This window comes from Mirounga angustirostris, unplaced genomic scaffold, assembly GCF_029215605.1.
Source record: "Mirounga angustirostris isolate CCGP_5_RB_7025 unplaced genomic scaffold, mMirAng1.0.hap1 SCAF_6, whole genome shotgun sequence".
Classification (NCBI taxonomy): Eukaryota; Metazoa; Chordata; class Mammalia; order Carnivora; family Phocidae; genus Mirounga; species Mirounga angustirostris.
In genome coordinates this window covers 23,665,499-23,684,601 of record NW_026991714.1, presented here as the reverse complement: position 1 = coordinate 23,684,601, position 19,103 = coordinate 23,665,499, and the positions used below count along the sequence as shown (strand labels likewise).

The window sequence follows — 19,103 nt, the reverse complement described above, 5'->3', positions numbered from 1 at the left end:
GTGAGGGGAAGTACAAAAGAATTACCTATTACTTGTGGGGAATAGGAAATTCTGCAAGAAGCAGGAACTAGCATCTTGTTCCCTAGTTAGGCTTTTGCTTATGTAGTTTCCTGTGATTGTTTGAACATGAGGAAAAAAGAATTAAAGAAAAATGGTAGAGCTAGAAAGCAGCCTTCAATCCCACACATGGGATTTTCCACAGAACAATTGATAGCTTAAAAAGATTTGAGCCATATTTCTGGTACCCCATCTAAGTGTGTTGGCCACAAGGTAAGGAAACTCAAGAAGCTAGACTGTAGGATATACCACTGGGGAAAGAAGATGAGGGAAAGTGGAAGAGAGTTTCTTGCTTACCAGTGATCATATACCAAGGCTACCCACACTCCCCATAAAGGGTATTCACGTGTGCCTACAAGACCCCTTCATAGATGACAGTGATGGCCAGTTAGAGTTACTTTGAAGAGCAGCAACATCCCAGGAAGAATAAACCTGAGCTGGTAAGATTGGAGTTTCAAATTGGGTGGAACTGAGCTTTTTAATAACTGAACATGATTTGAAAGAAAGGGCCCGCCCAAGACATTATTATAAGACAGAAATGGGGGATTTGACAGGACATGGTTGAAGGCTACAAGCTCTTGAAGACTTTGATGTGTGGTTTGTAATTTATTTGACTAGACATTTTTTATTTCCTTTCTCTTAAGCAATCCTCTTTCCTTCCACTTCCCTTTTTAAAAAAATTTTTCTCACTTAGACATTTGTTTAGGGTTTAAAATTCATACACAAGCTTTGTTTCCTTAAAAGTTGCCCCATCAAAGTTTTTCCAAGGGTCTCATGACTATGGTTTTGGGTACATGAATTCTACAGCATGTCCCTTTATTCAGGGGAATAGACATCTCAAAAAGCTTCTTTCAAGTAGCAAACGTATACTGATATTCCATAATCCATATATTGTCTTAATAGAATATTTTATTTTCATATTCCTATTATTGTTTTCTATCTTTTTCTACTAATACCTTTATGAACTGCTGGAGCCGTCAATTATTTTGAAAATGAAGCTGGACATAAACCTATCTAGGAAGGACTGATTACCATTGAGTTTTCGGTAAAAATGGTAGAGCAGCCTTAAAAGGGTATGAAATAAAGTAGACTGTACTATTTTACAGGTTCGAGTATACTTTGAGGTTGACAGTAAATGCACAAGCCAATTATTTTCCCTAAAAGTTCATTTGATTAGTGTAAACACATCTTAAATCTTCATTAAATGGCTCTTTGTAATTTTCACTAAGCTTTCCATTCTGTGCTTTTTGTCCCTAATATCTTTTGTGTTCTTACTGCTGCTGAGGTTAAATTTATTTCATGTCCATTAGCGATTGAGGAACTCAGTGATTTTTTTTTTCTAATTCTAATTCTAATGGCAAATTCATCATAGGGGAAAGTAATTGGTTAGACCTAGAAAATGATTCTGGTGAGGGAGACAGGTATTATATAATTAGGAAAGCTGAACATTTACTAATTAAGCATGAATAACATTGTTAGATTATTCTTTGTTCATTTAACCAAACATTTATTAAGCACTTACTCTGTGTCAGAATGGATGTCAGGGTCTCAAAAATATAGCAGTAAACAAGACATGATCCCTTTCCTCATGTGGCTTATTTCACTGGGGAAGTAAGACATTAAGGAGTAATTAATACAATTTAGTGTTATAGTATCATGAAAAAAGTACAGCCCTGCAAAGCTGAGAAAGTAATGAGTAAGCTGTAGGTCAAAGAATGAGTAGAGTGTAGGAGATAGAAGGAACAACATTGTGAAAAGGCCAAAGTATAAGAAAGAGTTTCTTGTTCAGGGTAAATTAAGGAGTGCTCATGGCTAGAGCACACAAGAGAAAGAAGAAGTCCTTTAAACATTTTCAACAGGAGAGTGATATGAATTGATTTGAGATTTTGAAATTCACTCTTATGACAGCACCATAAAAGCAGAACTTTTAAGATTTACTCTCTTAGTAGCTTTCAAATATATAACATAGTATTATTGACTATAGTCACCATGCTATGCATTATATTCCTAGGACTTATTTATTTTACAACTTAAAGTTTGTACTTTTTGTTCACTTTCACCCATTTCACCCACCTCCCCACCTCCCACCTCTAGCAACCACTAGTCTGTTCTCTGAATCTATGAGTTCATTTTTTGTTTCTGTTTTTTTAGATTCTACATATAAATGAGATCATATGGTATTTGTCTTGGTCTGACTTATTTCACTGAGCTAATATCCTCAAGGTCCATCCATGTTGTCACAAATGGCAGGATTTCCTTTCTTATACCTGAACGGTAATTCATTATATATATTTACACCACATTTTCTTTATTCAGTCATCCATCTATGAATACTTAAGTTGTTTCTATGTCTTGGTATAGATATCTTTTTGATATTAGAAATATCATTAGATATTAGAATATGTTATGTTCTATATAATTAGAAATATTTCATACATTTGCACGTTATAAGAATATTATCATGAACATACATGTACCTAGCATTTCAGATTTAAAAAATAAACATTCCACATGTTTCTGAAGCCCACGCATACTATCTCTGATTTTCCAGGACCTAGTTAGCTACAATGACAAATCCAAAATCACTTCTTTTATTTAACATTTTTATATTTGAGATTTCTCCATGATGTTTTATAAGCAGTAGTACTTAATTTTCACTGTTCTCTGTATGGATTTTATTTATTTATTTATTTATCCATCCATATTTCTGAAGGACTTGGATACTTAAGATTTTTATACTTCTTTTCTCTTACATTAGCAAATCCTTTCTGTTCTACATTCAGGACTGAGTCTAGTCTGGTCCAAACTATCATCATCTAGTGGATTATTGCAGTAACCTCCTCATTGGTCATTACCCTTTCTTCAATCTTTTCTCAGCACCATGACCCAGGGGGATTTTTATAAAATTTAAGTCAGAATCTTTTGCACCCATCTTTGAAATCCTCCAGTATCTGCCAAATCATCTCAAGCACAGGTCGGAGTCATTATAAACTTTTATAAATCTTTGTGTGGCCCCTCTCCCTGCCGTGCTACCTCTCTGGCCTCATCTTTTCTCCTCCCTCAACTCCAGTTAAACTGGCCTCCTTGCTTTTCCTTAGCTATACCAGTCATTCCTCTGCCTCAGGAAAGTACTTGTGGCTACTTCTGCCTGGACCAATATTCTCCTGGGTACCCATGTGGTTGCTGCTCCATAACTCTTAAAGATTTTTACTCAAATGTCAACCTCTCAGTGATGCCTTCCTCAACCATACCATTTACATTCCAGTTCATTCCTAAAAATTATTTGCCTCTCTGATTTTTCTCCCTCTCACTTCTTTTTTTTTAAAATTTATTTGAGACAGAGAGAGAGAGAGAGAGCAAGAGGGGAGGAGGGTCAGAGAGAGAGAGAGGGGGAGAAGCAGACTTCCCACTGAGCAGGGACCCCAATGTGGGGCTTGATCCCAGGACCCTGGGATCATGACCTGAGCCGAAGGCAGACACTTAACCTACTGAGCCACCCAGGTGCCTCCAGGAGTTCACTTCTAACACATAACACAGTGTGCTTCTTTTGTTTATTGTCAGTCTTCCTTCACTAGAGGCTCCAAACAAGAAAACATTTTTGTCTTGTTTGTTAACTGCCATAACTTTTGAATCTAGAGCTCTCCCTGACATAGCCTAAGTGCTTGATGAATATTTCATGTAGGGATTAATAAGTGGGAACTGGACATAGCCATTAGTATTAAATGGCATTACTCATTTCCTACATTTCTCAAACAATTAACATGAGCAAAAAGGAGAAAATTTTGTGTATTTACAATTAGCAGAAACTTAGAGATTCTTTCTTACCTATTTGGGATATTTGAAGAAAGCATAAAGAGGTCTTCTGGGGGTAGAAGCATAAAATAGCATGAGAACAAGCAAATGATTAAGGGAAATCCATCTGAAATGTCCTTGTCTAACCCTCCTTTTCTGTTCCCTTCCAAGTTACAACACTGTATTCCCATTTCAGCCCCTGGACTTAGATTTATTATTCTCTTGAATAGCTTTTAGTAACCTTGTCTGACAACGATTTGACTCCATGCTACCTTTTGGATCTCAAACAAACTCTGATGAATTCCTGGCACCTTCTCTTACATTTCCAGCACTTTAAGAGAATTCTATCTATGCCAAGTATCATCTTGCCAAGTAGACTATGGAGCATAACAAAGATAATTTTATTTTTGTTTGCCAAAGGGAACGATTTCTCCACCAGGAAAAATTATTTTTAGGAAGTAGTAGTTAGGTAGAGGCAGATGCAGTCAGTAGTCAGAAGTGGTCTGTTTTATTTTATTTTCCTATTTCCAAAAACATATTAGCATTAAAGAAAAAAGAGTAAAGGTTTTAGAGGCATTGGTGTAGGTTGACTAGACATGTTGAAATTGGCTCCAAAATTTAGCAATGAGGAAGGTGTAACAGGAAAATAGTGGAAGCTAACATTTACTGAGTGATTACTATGATCCCAACATCTGCTAAGAGATTTTTTTCTATTACTTCATTTTATCTAACCCAGTGAGGCTGGTGCTATTTTTCACAGAAGAGGTAGAGAATCACTCAGAAGTTACTTAACAACCCAAGATTGCAGAATCAGGATTCAGATCAGGTGATCAGAATTCAGGGTCCAAGCTCTTGACTCTTTTATTTTTTAAGGTTTTATTTCTTTATTTTAGAGAGAGAGAGAGTGCTTGTAAGTTGGGGGAGAGGCAGAGGTAGAGGGAAAGAATCTCCAGCAAATCCCCTGACCCAAGCGAGGTGGGGTTCAAGGCAGGGCTCAAGTTCATGACCCTGAGATCATGACCTGAGCTGAAATCAAGTCCAGTGTTCAACGTTCAACCGACTGAGCCACCAGGCACCCCATGGGCTCTTGACTCTTAATTGACTCTTAAGCACAATTAAGAAAGAATGAAGTAAAGTGAAGCATACCTGGAAAATATATGATTTTTTAAAACTTATTGACTCTTTGAAAATATTAATAAATGTATTATCTCTAATAATCCTTTAGATAAAACTCAGGTTTTAAAATGATTTTTTAAACCCTAAATATGATAGATATACTTTGTTATCTGCTTTTATCCATTCAGAATCTACAGACATTATGATGAAATATTTTGATATTTATATATTTAGCACTTTCCTTCTTAAAGTGTATTTCTTGTATTTATAGACTATATAAGCTTTATTCAGAAAAAGTAAAATTTACTATAAAAAATGGGAAAGAAGAACTCTTGTATATTCACAATACATTTTTTGTTGGTTGACTTTTTTATTTCTATCCAAGGCCACTGAGCAGAACATTCCAGAAAATACAAACTGTACTTTCTGAGATAAACTTACGTTCTTTCAAAAAATACTCCTGGGGATCTCATTGAAGACCCTTTTATCATGAAGAGATATTTTTTTCTTAACTGCTACACAATTGGGAGAAAGCCATTGCTATGATATGGACAGAAATTAAGAGTATATTTTCTGTGAAATCAAATTGATAAGTTGACATGTGTACACTCATAAATACAAAGCAAAATCAGTTACCTACCAGGGCCAAACAGGTATCATAAATGAGACGAAGTGGGCCATATTATTTAGACTATGAAACAAGTATAATATATAGCATGTGCATGACAGGATACACATAAACAGAAATTAAAATGAAATGCTATATCTTATTGGTTCATAGTCAGGGTAAATGCGTTCGTTAACTGGATTATGAAGAACTACTTTCTAGGAATCTGCCATCTTTCAAACATACATTCTGTTAGTTTGAAAATTTTAATAGTAATTCATTGTAGTATTTGTAAATAATATCATCATTTAGAGCACCACACATAGACTTCTTTGAACTGTGCTTACCAATTCTTCCTGTAGGGAAACCAGATTATGTATGAAAATTGTCTTTTTAACCGCATTCACTGTGTTTTCCTCTGTGTGTGTGTGTGTATGTGTGTGTGCTTGTGTTGCAGAGAAGGCCAGCAATCGCCAGAACAGTGGCAGAAGATGTACGGTAGATGCTCTGGCAATGAAGTTTACCACATTGTTTTGGAAGAAAGTACATTTTTTGCTGAGTACGAAGGAAAGAGTTTTACATATGCCTCTTTTCATGCACACAAAAAGTATGTTTCTGCTTCCAGAGTGGACTTAAAATATAAATCAATCACACCCTTTAAACACAGTTTTCTAAAATACAGCCCATATTGGTGCTCACGAGTTGCAAATTTTTAACATAATTACTGACATTTGAACTCTGAACTTCTGTATGGTCTTTACAAGTTAGGAGTGTTAGGTATACAGTATAATTTAGTAGGAATATTGACTTTAGTAACTTTTAAGTTATCTTTAAAATATTTTAATCCATTAAGAATTCACAAATGCATGAAAATGAATCTTCTTTAGAGATCTAATTTTAAAGTGCTGATTAAAAATGTAGACAAAGTCATAATAACGTTTATAAAATCTAGACATTTAAAAAAACTTGCTTTGGCCAGAGAAATAAGTTAAAAAGTAAACAATTGTACCTTCTAATTCAAACATGGAACATAATATTTTTCCTTTTTGAAAAAAATTATTTACTAAAGAAACAATGTATGTTTATAATGAAAGTAATATATTATCAGTATTATAAATATATTGATATAACATTTTTAAGGTTTGTATATATCTAGTATATTCCACTAATCTAATATTTAATGTATTCTACTTTAATTCTCAATACGATTCTATCCATACATATACTTTTGATGTTTAAAAAATATTTTTAAGCTAGATTTATTTGTAACACTATAAGACATATTGAAATAAAAACATTCAGGACATTTTGTGTTTGGAGCATAACCTGAAAAAGTATAAAAGAAATTTTTAGTATCTATTACATTTAGTCATTGATATTCTCCCAATTGAGCTGTGCACCTATTCAGACTATTACTTTTTTTTTTTTTGTAAAATTCAGAGTAAACCAAATATGGTAGAAACAGAACTAAAAGAAATTTAGGGACCCTGATTTTTTCCTCATGTAACCTTGGGTAAGTTTCTTCTTTTAGGCCAATGACTTTTAAGCATTTTTGACTAAAGTCATACTGTTCTATATTTTTTGGCCAAGTGAAAATATACATTTATGGTAAGACTCAATACACACACACACAATTTATAAAAAATCCTTACCCTTACTAATGATACACACTCTGATGTTTTTCATTATTTTTTTTCTGGTCTTCATTTAAAAAAAGTATATATGTCATAATCAACTAAATTGATTTCACCACACACTAAGGACATAGTTTCTTTTCCTGGAAAAACAGGAAAGTTTTGAGAGTCTTGAGAGTCTTTTTTTTTTTTTTTTTTTGTCTTGAGCATCTTGAGTCTTGATCTTTCAGGATCTTTTCAAGCTTTAAAATGCTGTGATTTGGGGTTTTAATTTTCCTCTGCCTTATAATAGTTTACTAATTTTCTTACTTATGCAAACTTAAAAACAAACAAAAAACATAAGAGCTTTGCTGAATTATAATTCTTAAACTTTTATTTATTTATTTTTTTTAAATTAAGGTTTGGCGTCTGTTTGATTGGTGTTCGGAGGGAAGATAATAAAAACATTTTGCTGAATCCAGGTCCTCGATATATTATGAATGCTACAGATACATGTTTTTATATTAATATTACCAAAGAAGAGAATTCAGCGTTTAAAAACCAAGACCAGCAGAAAAGAAGCAATGTACCAAGGTCATTTTATCATGGACCTTCTCGATTACCTGTACATAGCATAATTGCCAGCATGGGTAAGTATACATAAATTTGAAAATATCACTAGTTTCTTTCTTTCTTTTTCTTTTTCTTTCTTTCTTTCTTTCTTTCTTTCTTTCTTTCTTTCTTTCTTTCTTTCTTTCTTTCTTTCTTCTTTCTTTCTTCTTTCTTTCTTTCTTTCTTCTTCTTTCTTTCCTTCTTCTTTTTAAAGATTTTATTTGTTTATTTGAGAGAGCGAGAACGAGAGAGATCACAGAGGGAGAGGGAGAAACAGACACCCCACTGAGGGGAGAGCCTTATGCAGTGCTCAATCCCAGGACCCTGAGATCATGACATGAGCAGAGGGCAGATGCTTAACCTACTAAGCCACCCAGGCACCCTAGTTTGTTTCTTTAAAAGACAAAATAAATATCCTTCAATGTTTGTTAAAATTTCAAAGTCAAACTTAGAAACTAATTGTGTATATTATAAAATTGGTGTAACTAAGTATACAGAACAAAGTCTCTAAGCTATTAAACTGGTAAGAAATTAAGCTAATTTGGGATGCCTGAGTGGCTCAGTCCATTAAGCATCTGCTTTTGGCTCAGGTCATGATCCCAGGGTCCTGGGTTTGAGTTCTGGATCAGGCTCCTTGCTCAGCAGGGAGCCTTCTCCCTCTGCTGCTCCCCATGCTTGTGCTCTCTCTCTCTCTCTCTCACTGTCTCTCTAACAAATAAATAAAATCTTTAAAAAAAAAGAAATTAAGCTAATTCAAAATTGTCAACAATGATTTCATATTTCTGATTAGAATATAAGCACCTGACACTTTTATAGTTCTTTTGTAAGTTCTGTATCCAGTTATCAACAGAGGGTATTTCAGATATTCTCTGTTTTTCTCAAAACTCTTCTTCCATCCTCCATCTCATTCTCACCATTGAACTTGGCTTTTATGACACAGAAGTTAAAAAAAAAAAAAAAGGGAATAGATCCAGACAAATAAGAATTTCCTTTAAATTTTGCCACCAAACCACCTATGAACCTACAAACATTCATTTTTGTCACAAGGATAATGTGTCCTTTCTTTAACTCTTAGTATTTTTAAAAAGATTTTATTTATTTATTTATTTTAGAAAGAGAGCAAGAAAGTAGGGGAAGGAGCAAAGGGGGAGGAAGAGGGAGGGGGAAAGAATCTCAAGCTGACTCCACGCTGAGCGCAGAGCCCGACACAGGGCTTGATCTCACAACCCTGAGATAATGACCTGAGCCGAAACCAAGAGTTGGTTGCCTAACCAACTGAGCCACCCAGGTGCCCCAACTTTTAATATTTTAATAGTAATGACTTCACTTACTACCTACTCTGGGACCTTTTTATTTTAATTCATCCTTATTACCTAACTTTATTTTTTTTCAAAATCATTGGCTCATTTCTTCTCCCTTTGTCTGTCTCTGTGTGTCTCTCTCTTCATATCTCTACACACACACACACACACACTCACGTATGCACACACGTTCACAGACACACATACCTGGACCTCTTGGCTTGACATCTTCACAGGTAAATTCCTTGAAAGAGTTGTCTTCAATTGCTGGCTTGAAATCTTATTGTCCCCTCATGCCTCTGCCCCATTTAGTCTGAAATCTCTAGTCATTATATCACTACTCTGGCAAAGCCACCACTCTGTTTGTCACTAAATCCAGTGGACATTTTCACAGCATAGGATGGTATTGACCATGTGCTTCTGTTCCCACAGATTGAGTTGCCCTCCAAAAATTGATGATTCTCTTATGTAAATCATTAACTTAAATTTCTCTTCACAACAATATACTGGTTATGTATTTCTGTCTGGATGTGTCACAGGAAAAACCAACACAGCATATTCAAATTGAACTAATCTTTCTGCCTTCATTCAAAACTACTTCCTCCTCCATTTTTTGGCTAAAAAACAGATGACACGTTACAATTTGTAAAGTCACAATTCTGACTTTTCACTGTTCCTCTCCTCTCGTACCTCATAATTCACCCAATTCTATTAAATCAGAGTATCAAGTATCCCTGAGAGTCATTCCCTTCTTTCTGCCAATGTCTGTGTGATCATGGTCTGAATGTCCATCATCCTTCCCCTCAACTGCAGGGTCACCCCCCGCCCAAGCTTCTCTCCATGCCTCCATGCTACCCTGCACTCTTCTCCACCTTGCAACCAGAGTTATAATTTTTATATAATTTTGATAATATCATTCTCCTGCATAAATCATTTGAATTGCTGGGGTGCCTGGGTGGCTCAGTTGGTTAAGTGTCAGACTCTTGATTTCAGCTCAGGTCATGATTTCAGGATTGTGAGATCAAGCCCCACGTTGGGTTCCATGCTTAGTGGGGAGTCTGCTTGAGATTCTCTTCCTCTCTCTCTCTCTGCCCCCCCACCCCGTATGTGTACACTCTCTCTGTCTCTAAAATAAATAAATCTTTTAAAAAAATAAATCATTTGAATTGCTTCTTATTATCCAAGGGAAAAAATCTAAATTTTATAATATTACATGGCTTATGATTTGGATGACCAGAATTTCTTGTTTGCATGAGGCACTCCCAGTTGTCCCAGGACAGTCCCAGTTTATATACATTATCCTGGTGTCATTATTAAAGACCGCCCCCTTTGATTCTCAAGAGTATCCTAGTTTGTAAGATAAATCACGTAGTCACTTTACTTAAAGTTTTTTTTTTTTTAATAATTCCACCTTTAATTTCTAGTACTGTATTTTACTATCCCTTCAATTGCATTCCTAAGTCCCATTCGTACTAAATTCCTTTCAACTTTCACTAAATGGTTTTTCACCAGTGAACCTTAACACATGAAGTTTCTTCTGACAGGTCTACTCCCCAGCCCCCAACTTTGCCTAGGTAACTACTTCTAATCCTTTGTATCTCAGTCTCAATATCATTCTTTCTGAGACATATTCCATGGCCCTGCTTGGACTGTGTTAGGTAACCCTGTTTGTCATTGACATAGCATATTATTTTTTTTATAGTAGTCCTACTTATTTTTTTCCATTATTAACAATTACTTACTGAATACCTGATATGTGCCAGACACTCATAAGTTTTTGTGATAAATTAGTGAACAAATACATAAAGATCCCTAGCTCACGGATCTTATGTTCTATCATAGGGAAGACTGGCAATAAACAACACATAAAAAATAAGGAAATAATTTAGTGTGTTAGAAGGTGATAAGTAATAAGAGAAAAGAAAGAAGGCAACTGAGCTAGTAAAAGGGTTTGTGAATTCTGGAGAGACTGAATTTTTAAATGAGGTGGTTAGCAAATCTCATTGAAAAGATGATATTTGAGAAAATATTGAAGAAAATGAAAGAATTAACCTTGTGGATATCTGGAGGAAGAGCATCCCTTACAGATAATAGCTACTACAAAGGCTTTATGGGAGGCCTGACTGGGTGTTCCAGGAACAGTAAAAAGGTTCTTGTGACTCAAACACAGTGGGCAATGATTGGTTATAGGAGACGAGGTGAAAGAGGTAAAACAGGACAGATTATGTTTGGGCTTTTAAACTCAAAGTAAGGATTATTTTTTCTACTCTGAATGAAAGAAAGTCATTGCAAGTTTTAAGCAGAGCAATGGCATGATCTCACCTATGCTAACCTATGTTTTAATACAATCACTTTGGCTGCTATTGAGATCCTTGGTTTGGCCCAAGGATTAGAGTACTTTCAAATGGAGGTGGTAAGAAGGAGAAAATTCTGGGTATACTTTGAAGATAGAGTAACCAGGATTCACTGATGATTGAAAGTAAACTATGAGAAAAAGAGAAGTGTGAAGAACCCCAAGGTTTTTGGTTTAAGCAACTGGAAAAAGGGAATGGCCATCCACTGAGATAAGGAAGGCTTGGGGAGTGCAGGTTTGGTGGGAAGCAGGGGTAAAAAGTTCAGTTTGAGACACACTGAACTTCAAATGTTTGTTAGACATTGAGAGGAAGATGTCAAACAGGAAGTTAGATATAAAAGTCTAGAGTTCAGGAAAGAGGTATACACTGATAAAGTAAATTTGGGATTCCTGAGCTTATGTATTATATTTAGAGCTATGAGACTGAACAAGATCATTGATGAAATGAGTATGGACAGAAAAGGGATAAAGACAAAGGACTAAATCCTACAGGATATCAACATTAAATATCAGGGAGATGAGAAGAAACCAGCAAAAGAGACCAAGAAAGAGCCACTGGCAAGGAAGTAGGAAAACCTGGTGAGTGTGGTGTCCTGGAATCCAGTGTATCATGATAATGGAGTGATCTGCTACATCAACGGCCACTAATAGTTCAAATAACATGAGAATTGAAAACTGGCAATTGAATGTAACAAAACAGTGACCGTCACTCTTTCATTGGAGAGGTAGTAGAAAATGGCAGATCAGAGGGGTTTATTACAGAATGGTTGAATTTATGGTTGACAGAGTTGAATTTAAACAGGAATTTAAACAGGGTTTGCTTTTTTTTAAATCTGTTTTTTGATTAACATATAATGTATTATTTGTTTCAGGGGTACAGGTCTGTGATTCATCAGTGTTACACAATTCACAGCACTCAACCCTCCCCAATATCCATCACCCAGCCACTCCAACCCTCCCACCTCCCTCCACTCCAACAATTAAACAGGGTTTGCTTTTGCCAAGAATGTAAGGGAACAAAAATGTTGCAAGGGAACCAAGAGTATATGCAAGTAAATAATCATAATGCTTAAATATGGAGTTTAAGATGGGTAAAAAGAGAAGACAGAACATGAAGGGAGTGAGGGAGATTATTCAAACTTGATATTATAACTAGAAGTTTTAGAAGAGTAAAACCTTAGCTGAAGTTGAGACACAAATGAGAATGACCTGAAAAGATAGAAAATAGTGGTGATTAGAGGATGAATGTGTGAAATGAATAAATGCAGTGAGGCTGTTAATGGTTATAACAAGGTCTAAAAAGTGCAGAATTGAGGGGCCTCAGATGAAAATGATTTCTTTAGTGAATTCGAGGAAGTGAGAAGGCTTACCTATCTGAATTTTTAACACATTGGATGAGGCAGGAATAGTGTTGTGAATTGAATTGTGTCCACCAAAATTCCTATGTTGAAATCCAACCCCCAGTACCTCAGAATGTGACCTTTATTGGAGCTAAGGTCTTTACAGAGGTGATCAAGTTAAAATGAGGTCACTAGGGCAGGCTCTAATCCACTATGACTGGTCTCCTTATAAGAAGAGGAAATTAGGACACAAAGACACCTCCAAGGAAGACAATGAGAGGGGACATAGGCAGAAGATGACCATCTACCAGACGAGTAGTGAGTCCTGGAACAGACCCTTCCCTCACAGCCCTCAGAAGGAACCAATCCTGCCAACACCTGGATTTTAGACTTCCAGCCTCTAAAACTGTAAGGCAATAAATTTCTGTTTTTTAAGCCACCTGGTCTGTGGTACTTCATTATGACAGTCCTGACAAACTAAACTGACTAGAAACATTAAGAAATAAGTAGAATGACATAGGATCAGGCACCAAACAAAGCAGTGAAAGATAGTGGTGATACAATAGGAAGATCTGGGATACAAAGCTGGGATTTTAGAAAGGATAAAAGGAAAAGAGTCTGAAAGAGTCAGTGAGAACACTGAGGGTATTTACCCACCACCTTTTTAAAGGGCTGAGGGGAAGATGTCATGGAAGAATCAGTTTTTGTTAAGCAAAGGAAATGTTCAAAGAAGAGCTTGTTTCTGTAATTGTAACTACTTTTTGAATTGTGTTTTCCCTGCTAGATTCTAAGCAGAAAAAAAGGAACAAGTTTGTTGAAATTCTCATGTTTGTTTGCAGTCAGGGAATTGAAGGATTTCTTCTATGATAAGTTCTGTTTTCTCTCTGAATTCAGCAATGTGGTCATCTGCAGAGGATAAATATTATACATATGAATTTTAACTTAAAACCTTAGGATGTAAATCATGGCTTTTCCCTATTTTTGTAAATCAAATTTATAAAATTTAATTTTTAATCAATTCCACATACCTACTAAATAGAAAATTTAATCTTATTTTCTCTAGGATCCCATTCACCTCTTACCCAAAGATAGAATGAATTATAGATTAATCCTTATTTATGGTGCTAAAAAATTGGATAAGCATAGAGTTTCTGATGGCAACAATCTTTACCTTCGCTCTGATACTGGAATTGCTGAGTACTGGTCCCCACATCTTTTTCTCAGAAACAGCAGTTCTGGGAATGTTCATATATTCCCATCACATGAAGGCTTCCCCACGAACTACAGACACACTAGGCTTCCCCTCCCGCTAATCTGAGTTTTGTGTATATGAAGAGGTACAAGTCTCTGAAACTTAAATTGATTTCAGTTTTGAGAAATACTTGGATATTTTCACCAGACTTGTGCTACCAACCCTCACCCTCAAAAACATTTCCTGTTTACTATTGACTACCCCAGTATTCAAAAGCCTTAAACTATTTAGGTTTTGCTGTTACTACTGCCTCAAGGTATTTCCACAGCTTGAGTACTATTGTCTTTTGAGTGAAAAATCAAAGGTCGTGATTACAGAGTAGCCTTCCCGACCACCGACCACCTGGTGAAAATTCATTCCTTCTCCTGCTCCCAACCCCACTGTTCTTTACCACATCATTTTGTTTTATTTTCTGCATGGTATTTATCATTATCTAAAATGTCTTTTTTCATTTATTTGTCTACTTGGTTATTTTAAAGATAAACCCTTATGTGTAGAAGCAGTATCTCATTCCCTGCATATCCCAAGTGCCTAGGATAGTGTTTTCCATGCAGTAGGTAATCAATAAATATTTGTTGAATAAATATAAAATATTAATGGTTTTAATATAAGAAAAGTGGTTACAAATCAGCAAGAGAATAAGAACAAAATGGGGGAAAAAGATATAATGAGAAATCCACTATATTGAAAAGGCCAAAATTTTATTTGTTAATTTTAAATAAATGTAAATTGAAACAAGGTATTTTTTTCACTTTAGATTCCTAAGTATTTCGGTGTTTCACAAATCTTATGTTTTGTGCAATAGAACTAGACTCAGCAAATACACTTTGCACAAATGCAGAATTTTTTTAATCCATGTAGGCAAAAATGTCCACATGGGAAAGAAATAACCTGTAAGATTAAAGGGTAAGCAATAATATATTTACCAGTTATAATGGTTGTATTTCATTTTGATCATTAAATGTTGATTATCATCTAGGTGGCAAATGCTTTGATGGATTTTTATGTTTCCTTGTTGCAGGTACTGTGGCTATAGACTTGCAAGACACAAGCTGTAGATCAACAAGTGGCCCCACCCTGTCTCTTCCTACGGAGGGAAGCAAAGAAATCAGAAGACCTAGCATTGCTCCCGTTTTAGAGGTTGCAGATACATCATCAATTCAAACATGTGATCTTCTAAGTGATCAATCAGAAGATGAAACTACACCAGATGAAGAAATTTCTTCAAACTTAGAGTATGTTTAGATATTCTAGAACAGTTTAAGATTTACTAGAATTTGTGCTACTATGGGGCGCTAATGTCCTTACCTTTTGTATATTGTAGAATCAATTCCACATACTTCTACCAGAACACCCTTCCTATTAGCCTGTATTTCCATTACCTATAAAGTATTTTAAGACCTCAAATTTCTGGCTTCAACATATATTTCCAGGATCTGTTTTCTCTAAATTATCTTTTATACTTAAAGAAGAAAATATATAAATTGGTATTTTCATGATATAGGATGCATTTTCATGATTGCATGTTTTTGTTAGTTATATTGTACTTTCTACTTTTAATTTATTTCCTTCCATGTCCATATTAAAGTTCGGTCATTATTCAACGACATGTAGTGCAGGTTTCCACCATTAAGCTTCCCTTCCTCATCTTAGCGTGCAGAGGTATTTTTCATATGGTATACACCAATAATATTTTGAATGAATGAATACATGAAGTACTAGTTCTCTTTACTATGCCTCCATAATACATAGTGCCAGTGTCCATGCTATTAATCACATTTTAATCTTCAGTAAGGTTTGTTTACTTGTCTTAGTCACATATTAATATTGCTATTTCTTGAGGAAAGCACAGTGGCCAGCAGTCTTGAAAATGGAGTCTGAAAGAGTTTATTTCCCATGTAAATTCCACCCTGTACTGGTGATGTGCAAGTGACTGATTAAACAATCTGAACCACAGTGTCTATATCTGTAAAGGGGGTATAATTACTGCTTCATAATGTTCAGACGTAGATTAATTGAGATAATGGAGAAGTGCTTAGGACACTGCTTTGTGCTGAGTAAGCATTCGATGAGTAATAATTACTAGGAGGTGTAGTAGTACTTACTAGTAGTAGTGGGATTGGCAGTGGTGACACCATTTAAACACCAGTCCCAATATCTTTCATCTAATAGATGTTCAGTTAATGTTGATGTTAATGTTGAACTAAAATGAACTGAAATATAATTGAAACTTAAAAAAATAATCCTTCTTTTAATCCTTCACACTTTAAAAAAAATTTTATTACAAGGAAGTTTGATGTTCCTGCAGAACACAATCCACTCTCCAAGAAGTCATAGTACTCAAATTTATTTGTGAAATATTTGATGGGAACAAGGAGAGGTTTGACTGCCAGTATATTTCTAGAAATGATGTTGTGTGGTGTGATTGAAATTCTTTCTTTACATATCCTTCTGAAAAGACTGAGAGGTGGATTTTTTTTTTTTTAAGCAAACTAAAAAAGATATTGAAATAATAGTGGAGATTATCAACTTCTAAGTTTGCAAAATGTGCACCATCTTATCCTCCTAGCTAATAATATCTGGAAAACAATTTAAACTAGGTTTGAAATTTCTTGGCTTTGAAGGTAATTTTTACTGAGAAAAGAGTTTTCATATTAGATAGAGGAATTTTGCCTCTACCAAATTTTATTTCTTAATTTTCATTTATGCTGCTACTTTTTGATAGTTTTATTCTGAAAATTAATATAGTTGTGATGTGCATGCTGGTGGCTACTTTCATAAAGTCAGCAAATAATTATCTTTGATAATATTTTAAGCATGTTTCCAACAATATTCTGTTTTTGGTGGGTGTTTGAATAATTAACTGAACTGTTTACTCCTTTGTGGTTGTGCATTCATGACTAATGAATATTAATGGAGTAAATCATAATAAGTCATTTTGCCTTAAATGTGTTTTATAAAAATTAATATTGCAGTTTAAAAAAATCTTTCTAAATCTTTTAAACCAAGGAATGGCAAACTTTTCCTAAAAGGAACCAGCTAATAAATATTATAGACTTTATGGACCATATAATCTTTGCTGCACCAATCCAACTATTTTTTTTTTTTTAAAGATTTTATTTTATTTATTTATTTGAGACAGAGAATGAGAGAGAGAGCACATGAGAGGGGAGAGGGTCAGAGGGAGAAGCAGACTCCCTGCCGAGCAGGGAGCCCGATGCGGGACTCGATCCCGGGACTCCAGGATCATGACCTGAGCCGAAGGCAGTCGCTCAACCAACTGAGCCACCCAGGCGCCCCACTTCCATATGTTTCTATATGCTTATTTGTATAAGCAAATATAGAAGCATATATTTGTATAAGCATTCAAATTTATAGTTGTGTTTTTTTTTTAAAGATTTTATTTATTTATTTATTAGAGAGCGAGCGAGAGAGAAACAGCATGAGAGAGGAGAGGGTCAGAGGGAGAAGCAGGCTCCCCGCTGAGCTGGGAGCCCGATGTGGGGCTCAATCCGAGGACCCTGGGATCATGATCTGAGCCAAAGGCAGCCGCTTAACCAACTGAGCCACCCAGGCGCCCCTCTTAACTATTTCTTTATCAAAATGTAATTGCAATATAAAGAGTTGCACCCAATTTTATAAAAATAGACACACATGGCTATAACTTAATTGTCCAACTATGTGTGTTTTATTCAAGGCAACTCAAATATTTCATATTGTTTTACAGATATGCTAAAGGCTACCCACCTTATTCTCCATATATAGGAAGTTCACCCACTTTTTGTCATCTCCTTCATGAAAAAGTGCCATTTTGCTGCTTAAGACTAGACAAGGTAAGCAATTGTTGTTTTGTCCAAAACCGAAATTATGGCATTTTGTAATTACATATATTTAAATAATTTTGTATAGTCTTTTGACTAAAATATGTTTAAAGAGCATTATCTTTTCAAATGTAAATGCAATACATAAAATAGTGAATTGTACTTTCTTAACTGTACTAAAGATTACCCAAATGCTTTACCCTTCTACTAAAGTACCCGATTAGTCAGTCGGTCATGTTTTTAAAGAGGAAAACAAAGGTGCCAGAACCTCAAACCTATGAACTCTCAACATTGAGAGTCTCTCAAAATCACTTTGGCCAATTGTGCACTATTTATTTTGCAAGGCATTTTTGCCTCAAAACTTAACGTGGAATTGCTCAGCATGGTGAAATGAGCTTGTCTATGTGTTAGCCCCAAAGATTCATTATTGACTAGACTGAAAGCTAGCATCAGTGTTGTGGTTTTTATCTCCTTTCCTAAAGATTTTATTGTAGCTCTTGATTCTTGCTTGGATGTTCTAAAGGAGCCATTCAAAACAGAAAGATTACAAGAATGCAAACATTTTTAAATTTCTTTCCCAAGATGGCCACTGGGCATGATCTGTATAAGAGCTTGTTCTCTTGATGAATAAGAAAGCAGATAAAAAGAAGATTTTCAAATCCTCCACCTCCCAGAAATTAAATTTGCTGCTAATTCTAACCAGGAATTTATTCTTTTACTCTAAATTTTGGAGTTAACAAGAGTTAAAATCCCAGCTCTCTGCTTACAGGCTTTGCAATTTGGGCAAATAACTTCGCCATTACATTTCGGTTTCCATATTTGTAAAATGGTTGTAATTTTAATATGAGCCTCATCAGGTTCTCGTGAGAATTCTGTAAATTAGCACAAGTAAAATGCTTAACACGGTGCCAGGAAGTTAATAAATGAGTAGGCACCTAATGCGTTCTGTTAGTATTCTTGCTACTATTACTTTTTTATAAAAATAAACATCATGAAGCCTGGCTGTTACTGTCACTCTTGAGGAAGAATAGCGGAACATCAGAAAATCTTTGCCATTGCTCCCAAATATTCCTCTGTGTCCATTAAGCTGGACAGTTCCATCTTTCAATGCCTTTTTTTTTTTTTTGGCCCTTTTTTTAATTTACTGTCTGCAGTATTTGTTACTACTGACTAGCTGTGTATTTTTGGTAACGTTAATAAATCTTAAGCTTCAGGACTCCTTCACCTGGATTGGCCTCT

At 35.2% G+C, this 19,103-nt stretch overlaps 1 protein-coding gene across 1 annotated transcript in view; it reads left to right on the top strand.

Annotated features, from left to right (window-relative positions):
- KCNT2 (potassium sodium-activated channel subfamily T member 2) overlaps positions 1-19,103 on the top strand; it is a 224,905-nt gene that overhangs the window by 137,882 nt on the left and 67,920 nt on the right. The window contains exons 12-15 of the mRNA XM_045876372.3: positions 6,030-6,179; positions 7,606-7,835; positions 15,065-15,278; positions 17,771-17,876. Of these exons, the coding sequence (XP_045732328.3) occupies positions 6,030-6,179; positions 7,606-7,835; positions 15,065-15,278; positions 17,771-17,876 (700 nt within the window). The remainder of the gene's footprint in view (positions 1-6,029; positions 6,180-7,605; positions 7,836-15,064; positions 15,279-17,770; positions 17,877-19,103) is intronic.